This window comes from Lytechinus pictus, unplaced genomic scaffold, assembly GCF_037042905.1.
Source record: "Lytechinus pictus isolate F3 Inbred unplaced genomic scaffold, Lp3.0 scaffold_20, whole genome shotgun sequence".
Taxonomy (NCBI): domain Eukaryota; kingdom Metazoa; phylum Echinodermata; class Echinoidea; order Temnopleuroida; family Toxopneustidae; genus Lytechinus; species Lytechinus pictus.
In genome coordinates this window covers 6,958,123-6,969,977 of record NW_026974141.1, presented here as the reverse complement: position 1 = coordinate 6,969,977, position 11,855 = coordinate 6,958,123, and the positions used below count along the sequence as shown (strand labels likewise).

Sequence of the window (11,855 nt, the reverse complement as noted above, 5' to 3'; positions counted from 1 at the left end):
TCTTCATTCACTGTGTATTGTTCCCCCTTTCCCACTTCCTGTACCCTCTTTTTCTCTCTCATCTTTTACACTGCCTCTTCCCTGTATATCTCTGTCTCTCCATGATGATGATGGGATGATTGTGGTGGTGGTGCCGATCATTGGCGGCGGAAGCCAAACAAATTATGGGGGTCTACCTGAAATTTAGGAATGGACACAGGTAAAAAATGTGATAAAAAAGGTTATCAACTAAAATTTTAGGGGGGGGGGGGAGGACAACAACTCTTAGGGGGGGGGGGGTCCACGTGAATCTAGGGGGGGCGCAGGAAACAAAATTGACAAGCAAAAAAAAAAAAAAGGTTATCAAAATAAATTATGGGGGGGGGGGGGGGGAGTTCCGTCCCCCACCTCAAACTTAGGGGAGGGGGCAGGACCCCCGCCCCCCTGCCTATGGTGCTGATAACGGAGATGGTAGTGATGTTGCTGTCTTGATGATGATGATAGTGGTGATGATGATGGTAGTGATAATAGTGACACAGATAAACTGTCCATGTATATCTCTCTTTTTATGCCTTAAAAAAATGCTAATTTGCCCTTTGCTGACTGACCCTATTTATGTCATCTTATTTTCTATACATTTTTTTTTCTAAAATGAAACGCAAATGGGGCAGTAGCATATAATCCAGCCAGAAGACAACCTCCTATCTGCATGCATGTATAAATATAGGTTTAGTAGCTCTCACACACACATACACCAACACATGCACACACACAACAATTAGCTGCAAACTGGGCTACTGTTAGAAGCCATTCTATATCGGGCTTAAAGATAAAGAATTATGTACCAATAAGTTCTATTTACACCATGTGTTGTATGAAAGTCACAATTATGGAAACGTTGCCAGTCAGTGGAAACTACCTAAACATACATGAAGGACTCTATGCAAGTTACCATTGGATGACAAAGTTAGTAAATTATACAAATGGGACCCTGAATACTGAAATGCTTATTGATAGAGCATAATGGGTGAGCTACATGCATACATTACTGAGAGGGGGGGTTTCACAAAGATTTAAGTATGACTTACTAGTAGAGTCCCACTTAAATCCTGTCGCGTGTATGTGTAACGCGCCATCTTACTGATTAATACGCAGCAGTGCGCGCCATCTTAGAATGAGCTGACCAATATGGTCTTGCCTTTTATAACGAATAGGCATAAAGGGGCAACTCTAAGTCACTTAAAAATCTTTGTGAAACACCCCCCTGGAATTATGAAGTAAAAATAAATGTCATAGAGGGTTGAATAAATGGGAAACGGGGTGCTCACATTGAAAATGGAAATCCAAGTCAACACATTATGACTACCCCCTCTCCTTTGAAATCACATTGAAAAAATAATATGTATTCAAAATTATTTATTTCACCATACTTTTATACTAAAACAATACCATTACATGAATATCAGACTTGTACCATGGATATAGTCTGCAGGCACAGACCCTGGTTTTCACAGTGCATAATGCAGAGTCTGAAGATGAAGACTAGATCCGCCAATATACTGTGGCAGCTTCACATATAGGGCTTCGAGTCTAGTCTCCACCGGGGTTGAAGTGTCAAATTTGAGTCTGTGTTTGCAGACAACCAGGGGTACGTGTACGGAATGTACACAAACTCTATGCCAGCAGTGCAAACAGAAAAGAACAAGACCATTTTAATATTCAGTTGTCACACAATAATTTTATACACAAAAATGTACATTTTTCAAGTCAAAATCTTTAAATTTTCTATAAATACATAGCAATATGAACAGTATCAACATATGAATGATACATGTAGAGGATTGATTTCTTTTCTGCTTATCCTCCGCCTCCTTAATATTCCTTTTCCTATTTCCTGCTCTTCTTCATTGTTGTCCTTTTCAACTTTCATCTTCCTCTTCTCCTCCTCCTTCTTCTCCACCTCCTACTACATGTAGTTCTTCTATGAGGCAATGGACGGAATATAATGTAATGACCTATGTGACATTTGACCTTGTGACCCCCAAAGCCAACCAATATTATCCTGGTAGAGAAAACTAGTATTTGTAGAGTAATTCAACAAGCCTGTCATTCGTCAGACCACAGGCATTTGTTTCCAAGTAAAAGACACAACTGATGCCTGTGTATGCTAATCTGTGTTGATGATTTTCAGCATACAAGGGTTTTGGAGTAAGTCCAACATTCATAGTGTTGCATACAGGCTACATGGTGCTCATTTATCTTTTGGATTTGATAAGGCAATGCAGAAAAATACTCTTCATGAATACAACATTTCTCTACACACTGTAATCCAACAACAATAAACAAAGCCTAATCAAGAAAAAGAAATGAACAGTTATGAGTCCTTGGAGCTTCTGAAAAGCAATTTGCTGTGTAGAGATTAGAGAGAAATCCTCATCAGGTTTCTGATTTCAGTACTGGAGATGAATGGGGTCTGCGGTGTAGACTACTCATCTTGCTGTTTGGTTGGCCCTGCACAAAAGAGAGAGAGAAAAAATGATGCGTTACAAAAATATGACACGCACTTTTAAAGGAATCTTTAGGGGGTGATGTACATGTGCATGCAGCTCATATAAGGAGTGCCTGTTTTGGGATAGTGAGATTTCAACGTGTGTGGATTCAAGTCCTACCCATGCCAAAAGACGTCTAAAAAAATTGAAGAAAGAAAATTCAAGAAAAAAAAAGCTATGCAATAGCATGTTGTGTATGAAGCGTGCCTCACTGCCATAAGTATGGATACAATGGGAACAACGGTTTTTAAAATGTTTGCATACAGTTGGAAACCCCCCATCCATTGGAAAGTATGCAAATGTTTGTTCTGCGCATAGGCAAGTCACAACCTAATACCTCGGTCACATTTGCTCTACGGCGAGTCGAAAACAGCCGTTTTATTCATTTTTATTCAAACCACCTATATGTAGCTGGTAGAAAAAATGCCAATAATGGCTCTTTTCGACTTGCCGTACCGCCGCCGTAGAGCAAATGTCACCGAGGTATAAGCAGGTTAAAACCACTCGGTGTATGATTTTGATCAACCACAATTCTTTGTAAAAACCTGGAACAGGGCTTTGTGATACAAGAGGGATTACTTATATTACAAATATTGGTTGATAAAGATCTTTATTGCTTGGACATTTTGCTCAAAAGACTGAACGAGCGTCAACCGATCACAATCATTGCTTTAAAAATAGCAATTGATTGTAATTTTGGAGAAAACACAAAGCCTCCTTAAATAAATGTTGTCTTACCTTGCAAATGTGATGACAGCAATGATACTAAAGACCAGCTCTAGACCAAGAAAACACAGAAGAACTGCATTGAGGATTAACTCTGCTCGTAACACGTATGTCTGCCACAAGATGAGATAGAGGGCGCCAAACAGGGTAGCTACAGACAATGCCAAGGATACGGCAAGATGGACGACTTTCTCCGTCAGGTTTCCTTTCTTTCCTATAAAAGAATGAAGATTGAAAGTGAATGAAAAGGGGATCCGATTGGTTGAACATATTTCACAGCATACATGCATCTGTTAAAGTTCTTTTGAAAATGAAATCAAACAAACAAAAGAAGACACAGACAAATTTCCTTCATTGGATAAAGAATATTAAGCCAAACAGTGATTGGTTAAAAGGGTATCATTATGTTGCTGTTTGTGTTGCTTTGAACATGATGGACACTGCATTGATGAATTATCACATATGTAGAAAATTTGCCTAGGGTCATAAAAACCCCTTAGAAAAGGTGTTTTGTGTGAATCCCATTGTTGCAAAAAAAATCAAAAGAATCTCATCATAATTTATTTTTATTGTCATTTATTTTCAGAAATTATCCTTAATTATCCTTAATAGGCAAGTCCAAAGATAATTAGTTTTTAATAAAAAGAGAATAAATCAATTTAAAGATTAATGGAGAAATATACATCAAAATCAGATGTTGAATAAGCTTTGAGATCTTAACCTTTGCACGTTATGATCAATATATAAATTGGGGGGGGGGGGAGGAGGAAGGCCTGATGATGTCATTCACTTACTATTTCTTTTGTACTTTATTTTCTTACATGAAATATTATAATTTTCCCTTTATTATAATGCAAAACAAAGTTCGTTTCCTCCCTGAACATGTTGAAATGCCATTGTGGTAACCCACTTAAATCTGCAAACAAGGCAAACGCCAAGCGTTGTCTTGCCTGCATATTGCAGTCATGAAGAGACTGCATGTCAAAACTACATGTATGCTATATGACTTAGATGGACCTCTGTTACGAGTTTGGCTTTCCCACCTCGAAGCTATAGAAGTTATTGTGTGTACAACACAGCACAGTGCCAGTCATGGAAAGTTCATTGACCTTTGACCTTAATCAAATTCAACTCACATTCGAACTTGACCTGCACCTTCAAGAGATGGACCTCTTGTATGAATTTGGCAATCCTACCTCGAAGATATAAAAAGTTATTATGTGTACAACACAGCACAGTGCCAGTCATGGAAAGTTTATTGACCTTTGACCTTAATCAAATTCAACTCACATTTGAACTTGACCTGCACCTTCAAAAGATGGACCTCTTGTATGAATTTGGCAATCCTAACTCGAAGATATAGAAAGTTATTGTGTGTACAGCACAGCACAGTGCCAGTCATGGAAAGTTCATTGACCTTTGACCTTATTCAAATTCGACTCATATTCGAACTTGGCCTGTGCCTTCAGGAGATGGACCTCTGGTATGAATTTGGTGATCCCACCTCGAAGCTATAGAAAGTTATTGGGTGTACAACACAATTGTTGACGACGCTGACACCGGAAATAGTGATACCTATGTCTCGCTCCGCTACGCAGGTGAGACAAAAATGAAATATTATTGTATAATTCATACAATACAATACAAAAGAAGTATAAGAAAGATAAACAAGTACATGCCGCAAGTTTTAAAATGATTTCTTCTCGAAATGGAAGAGATTGAGAATGCAGTTGAAAAGCCGATGCGAACAGACTAGCACTAGCTGAGACATCTGTTACATCAGATTTCCTACCCAAGACCAGTCTCGGGGTTCCCGAGACTGGTTTCCAAAAAGTTGACATAAATTTTTGACCCCCTATTACACCGGAGTGGTAATGAGTCTCGGGGCGCCCCGAGACAGCTTTCTGTGCGTTTACACCGACTTACCAAAGGTGTCCAAGATAGGTTTGGCAGGGCGCCAAGCACGCGCTGTGTTTGTTGTTTGGATAATCGTTCCAGATGTAGCGCATATAACGAACCTGTCTCTGACCAGTCTTGGGCAGCTTTACGTTAACATCAAATCCAAAGCAGTCTCGGGGCGCCCCAAGATAGGTTTGATCAGAAAGGGTCTTCGGGTAGGTTTGTGCGTTCACATCGGATAAGAAACCTGCCCGAGACTAGTCTCGGGGCGCCCCAAGACTACTAAGGAATTCCAGTGTAACAGAGGGTCTAAGGTACGAATAGACCAGATGCTGTTGGGTCACACATCAATGAACAAGAAGTAGAATTTCTAGTTCATTACACATTTGAAATGAATGGCACATTTACACCTTGCACTACATCAGGGAACTTTTGGTTATTATCAATAACAAAAAAGAATTTTCTTTACATTTTCAGCGTTATGCTTGTTAATGTTTCATTTCCTCATTTTTATTGAATACAAATTTGATGGGGTGGACTTCCCCTTTAAATGAATAGCAGGAATTAACTTCTGTCTTCTTTTGTGAAATGGTAGACTGGTATAATATCTCACCTAAGAACAGTCTGACATACTCTATGGCAACCAGGAGGAAGATGAGGACCCATTCTCCAGCTAGATTTTCCGTGGGGTATGGCAGCACTGAACCTTAAGAAAGAACGCAATCAATATGGTATTATTAAGCATACAGTAAAAACATAATTATTTTTTGCTTAATTTCTGCAGCAAACTGGTAAAATGAAGAAAAATAAAGAAAACAGGAAGAGAATGAAAGTAAAGAGGAGAAAGCGAAGTAGGAAGAAGAGGATCAAGAAGAAGAAAGAGGAGGAAGAGGAGAAGGAGGGAGAAGAGGAGGCAGAAGAGGAAGAGGAGGAAGAATAAGAAGAGGAGGAGGAAGCATAAGAAGAGGAGGAGGAAGCATAAGAAGAAGTCAAAAGGAAAAGTGGATGAGGGAGAAGGATTGAAGAAGAGAAAGAGGAGGAAGAAAAAGAGGAGGAAGAAGAAGAGGAAGAACAGGGAGAAGAACAAGAGGAAGGGGAGAAAAGGAAGAGGAAAAGAAGAGAATAAATAGGAAAAAGAAGAAGAAAAGAAGAAAAGGAGGAAAAAAGGAAAAACACGAGAAGAAGGTAGTGAAGAGGAAAAGGACAAGGAGGAAGAAAAAAGATTTAAAAAATGACAGCTTACCTTTGTAAATGTACATCAATGCTTCACATAGCCAAAGAAATGCAAAATACCATCCATTCAGGTAGAAGAGTATTTGCAAAGGAAGGGAAGAAAGCTGATAATATACAGTTAAGGATATCAATATCACCACTATTTTATCATCATTGGGACAACCATCATCATGTGATCAAACTCAATGGGAGCAATGGGCATTATGCAGACCTGCCAAACTCTGGGAATGAAAAAGTGTATTCTGTGATAAAAAAAGTGTATTTTTCCAAAAAAAAGTGTATTTCATAATAAAATGCGTGGCGCACTCGCTCATTGCGGCGCTCAAGCTGCATGCAAGCTAAAATGCGCACTGCTCTTGCAGATGAAAAAACAACAAATAAACATGTGTATACCTCACCCTGGTTTTAACAAAATGATTGAAAAAAAAAAGTTACCCAAAATTACATTGATCTAATAACCATATTTGTGTAAGTTTTATGAAATAGAGACATATAGAGATGATTTTTCTCAATAAGTTACGATTGCAAAAACATACTTAATACGCCAAAAACGCACTGGTTGGCAGGTCTGATTATGATCTGAGAGTGATTTAGAAAGACATCCGAAGCTAGATAGGACAACGAAAAAAACGAAATGGCATTTCTACTAAAAAAACATTACCTTAATATATTCTTTATTAGCATTATTGTAAAAAACATTGCTCAAAACTTACCATAAAATTTCCTAAATAGTGAAAAATAAGGCTTAAATGCTCCATAAAATGTGTCTGGAAATGCACAGCATTTTGGCCAATCCCCATAGGCTATACTGTGTGGGCTAGTGGCTGAAAATGGGAATTTTTCAGTCTTTATGCTGACCTAGACTGTTTGAGCCTCTGTGAGCTGCCATGGAAACATGTCACATTGATAGAATTTGGCTACCAGAAAATGTGAAGATGTGGCTACATTTCACTACATTGTGCACTCAAAATATAGAATGAAAATTTGAGGCAAATTCAACCATTGACTTTTTTGACACATGTCTACAGCACAAATCTGGTGCCATTGCCCACCCTACCACTAGACAGCTGCTCCCCTCCCCAACTTACGCTCATTACCGGTAAATTGTGGTCAGCTGCACCCTACATCCAGTGTCAAAATGTTATCTGGTGGGGTAACATTATTTGGGGGACATGGACTGAAAAAAAACTAAAAAATAAATAAAAAATTAATCAAGAGCTCATACTTAATGGGGGGTAGTTTCATGTTCTACAGATTCACCATTGTTCTTTTATTAGAGTTTAAAATAAATTAAACAAATAATCAAAGATGAATTGTAAGTAATTCACAAATGCACACATAACATTATTGTGAAGGATACAACAGCAATTGTTTTTCCTGAAAAGAAAGAAAACAAGAAAACAAATAATTTGTTATTAATCATAAGTTAATATATACAGCGTCCATGATACAAAAAATGACTTATTTGCGTTGAGTTCTACAAAGTAAGCATAGAAGGAAGGCCTTAAACTAATAAACATGTACATGGATCTTCTTTCTTTTTGATCTACTTGCAAAAATACAAAGATTTATGATGAATATTCGTGATAAGTATATCAATAGGTGCACATAATATAGTACTCTTGAACAATTATCTTTTATTAACATTTTGTCTCTCAAGTCTTAAGCCAATAGTATACAAATAGCGAATAGGCATGAGTGCAAAATCTCGCACCATTGCACGAATAAGAATATTCGCTATTTGTGTTGTACAATGCCTCGGAAGTTAGCGAAAATATGAAAAAACAAAGAGTTTATCCCTATAGTAATCTATGAAAAGGGAGCAAAAATACCGAAAGCAGAAGGCAAAATCCCACTAGCGCACATGACCTTGGGCAGCCTTGCGTATTTAGCCAGCTGGCTTATACGCGTATTGTTCATTTTTACCGAGCGCAATGAATTAAATCGTATTGTGACGTCACCTCCTAAAGCCGTGCAACGGTACATTTTGGATGGTACGTCTTTTGTACAACGGTATGAATGTTTGACATTCAGCCTCCCATTTGATCGCATACAACAAGCTAAGTAGGCGTTGTACAATATACAAATATTAAATGTTTATGAGTGCAATGGACAGAATATTTCATGAGGTGAGAGATGATGAAAAAAAAAAGTTTAATTATATGACACCTCATGTCCTTTGATAGAATTTGGATGCAAAAGTTCATGCAGTGCAAATAGCTGAGTCAGCGCAGTCTGTTGATTGTTGGAAAAATGACACCTAGATATATCCTTGTCACTTGATTGGTTGTTCGATCATTTTTATAGAGTCTGCCGCCCTCTATAAGCGCCTCGTAGCTTTGCTGACTAAGAAAGAAAGCAAGATGGCTATGTAAACATCGGAAAGTTTTTTCCTGTCTTCTTAAAATATATTTCTCGTTTTTGTTTTAAAGAATATTTGTTTAGAAATGAAATCGATATTCTATACTAGTAAATGTAGGAAAAGAAGTTCTAGCTCATTTACTTGATTTAGCGCTATATATTTACAGGGAAAGTAGAAATCTCGGGGGCGAGTATTGCATCGTTGAACGCGGTATACGCACATGAATGGGGCACAATCCCTGGCTCCGGGACCGGCAGGTGCAATACACTGGGTGGGCACCCCACTCTTTGACGAATAGTGTAAGTTTTTTAACGTGCATAGTTTGTGACTCTCCTAAACCGGGACCAACATTTGCGTCCTTTCCGATGGACGGAGTGTTTCCACATTCACACCTGCACTGAAACAGTGGTGAGGCACGATTACACACATCGCTATAGTACAGCATCAGATTTTTTGTAAGACGAGTTTCGGCATGAGCGGGACTCGAACCCTTCATGTTGAGATCTACGTCTACGATCTTATGCGAAACATGCGATCTAAGCGACTGCGCTACACGTTGCCTCCCGATTGAACCGTGGATTCACGAGCTGTCCATTCACCAGGGCAGTGTATATACAAAAAAAAGAAAGGATAAAGTTATTGCAATTCAATTGCTCTTCATGATCAAACTTCAAGTTTAAAAGTCAACATGCTGAAAAAAAGTGAAATGACACTGACAGCATAATTTGCAATTATTTAGATTCCAACGTAGATCTAGAACTCTGTTCTGAACGAAAGTGTAATTGTACATTCGACAGCACCTGTTTTTTTATTATCAATAGATCTAGACAGGCTGTCTAGATCTATTAAAAAAAAAAAGACAAAAAACAGGTGCTGCGGAAACAGCCTAATGTACAATTACACTTTCGTTTAATCTAAACGAAAGTTCTAAACTTTAGAACAGTAGAGGCGCACGGCCAATATGGGAGACTCTCTCCAATAGGGAAGACAATCTCCCACATATTTGGAGACTTGCTTTGCAACAGGACAAAAGAGACAACACCAACAAAAGCATGATTTTTTCCACCCAAAATTTTGTCTCACTGAGGTCAGAAGCCCATTTGTTTTGTGTGTGATTGACACCAAAAATCCTTATCAAAACAAAAGTAGACGGTGAATTTTTAAAGTAGACGATGAAAAGGGGTAATTTTTCATGAGGAATCTGCTTATCACATTTTTATTTGCCGCCAAGTTAATCCTTTTGCAGCAAATGTAAACAAAGGAAATTGGACTCCAAAACTGGAGACCGTCTCTGATATTGGATACCCAAATTCTTTACAAAAGTCTCTGATATTGGAGATAATCTCCCACATTGGAGACAGTCTCCAATATTGGCCGTGCGCCTCTACTGTAGTCTGTAGAACTAGAACAGTTATTTAATAATATTTAGGCGCCCCGTTTCCAAAGAGGCGTTGATTTCAAGGCAGAATAAGAATTTACTCTGGTTGCCCGTCCGCGTACTCTACTCTAGTCTTGAGGACTCCATGATGATGTTTTATTAATATTTAGACATATACTTCTTCATCATGGAGTCTTGAACCCCCGGTCATAAGAGACTGACCAAAACAAAGATAGTCCGCGTCCGCGTTGCGTCGCCTAGGCTACTGTTGGAGCCCGGCCGAAGGAGACAGTTACTGCCCCGACGATGTCGGCGGTAAAGCTGGCTCTGTCTCGTTGGTCACAAATGTAGGGCGCGGGCGAGAGCGATCGAGAATGTCTAAATCATTATATTTATTCAACCTCAACATATAACGCACATAATTACCTCTTCTGGGTGCTGCACTTGTCGCTGGAGCGGAACTTGTTCCTTCTCCATTCGCCATTTTGAGGAATTTCCGACCTTTTTGGCTTTCCTTTGGTCTTGATCGGTTCAAAAGAATCCGTCAGAATGACAGGAGCTGAAGATTACCACCAGAACCACCAGCGCAGCTCATCGTAGGGTCACTCCCCCCAAGTATACCCAGAGCAGAGCTAGAGATGGTCGAAAGTTTCAGCAGCAATTGAAACGGTCTACAATAACAGACCCTGTTTCTAATAGTACCGGTACGGCTATAATCTAACAGTGTTGAATCTTCTTACGCTAAACTATTCCAATTCATGTTCATGAGTATTTAATTCAGATTAATATGAACAGTATAGCGTGTTTCGACGAATCAGGAATTTTGGCAATCGCCAATGAGCAAAAAAAATAGGATGGCACGCACGCGACCGTTTATAACTTACTACGGTGGATCCATATAGAGATGTATTTACTAAGGGGGGGGGGGGGTGGTACGTTCTTACTCTCATGTTGTAAGATTCCCCCCACCCCTCCCTCTTTGTAACTGTCCATACACATCAAAACGATTTGAGAAAATAATCATGTCCGGCGAACTAATGTCAATATGGGATGAGTCAAAATGCTTGAGGCAAAAAAATAAAAACCAAACATATTTTAATCAAACGACCTTCATATGATTTTAAACATTTTTTGACATGGTATTCGGAAAATGATTTCATATTTTACCATTGGCTTCTCATTGCCATTTTCTTTCTCTTATTCAATCCTATTTTTATTTTGGCCATGCATGCAAGACCCTTTGGGGCAGTGTGGAGTCCTCCAAGACAACCCCCTCGGGCCCTCCCCATGCACAACAGTGAATAACATTTTCTAAATTGAAGGCCGAATAAAGCGAAGCCCATTCCGGGAGCCCATTGTTCCATTAGGAGTCCGAGGGTCCACCCTCCCCTCGATCCCTTCTCTACCAGTTCGTACCCCTCTCCTCTGTATCTATTTCCAATGTTTCTCCAATCTCCCCCTCTTTCTTCATTTTCTTTCTTTCTTTTATTCTTTCTTTCTTTCCTTCCTGCCTTCCGTTATTTTTTTCTTTCTTGGTCTCTCTCTTTCTTTACCCCCTTTATCTTTGAATATCCTTCCTTCTCCTTCTTTCTCTTTTTCAATTCTTCTCAAATATTTTACAATGCATTTAAAGGGAGAATCCATTCTCAAATTGAATGTGTTTATGAAAAAAGGCAGGAAATAATAGAAACATCATGGGAGGCTAAATAAACAAAACAAACAACTCGAG

At 38.9% G+C, this 11,855-nt stretch overlaps 1 protein-coding gene across 2 annotated transcripts; it reads right to left on the bottom strand.

Annotated features, from left to right (window-relative positions):
- Window positions 1-1,375: 1,375 nt before the first annotated feature.
- On the bottom strand, window positions 1,376-11,089 carry LOC129282855 (transmembrane protein 216-like). 2 transcript variants are annotated; one of them, XM_064115024.1, is made up of 6 exons: window positions 10,553-10,964; window positions 7,747-7,763; window positions 6,397-6,490; window positions 5,767-5,859; window positions 3,267-3,468; window positions 1,376-2,490 (listed from the first exon to the last, which is right to left on the bottom strand). In XM_064115024.1, the coding sequence occupies exons 1-6, from the start codon at window positions 10,608-10,610 to the stop codon at window positions 2,469-2,471; spliced, it is 486 nt and encodes a 161-aa protein (XP_063971094.1). In that variant the 5' UTR covers window positions 10,611-10,964; the 3' UTR covers window positions 1,376-2,468. The 2 variants fall into 2 exon arrangements, with proteins under 2 accessions (XP_063971094.1, XP_063971095.1); XM_064115025.1 differs by lacking the exon at window positions 7,747-7,763 and having other exon boundaries at window positions 10,545-11,089.
- Between the last annotated feature and the right edge of the window lie 766 nt (window positions 11,090-11,855).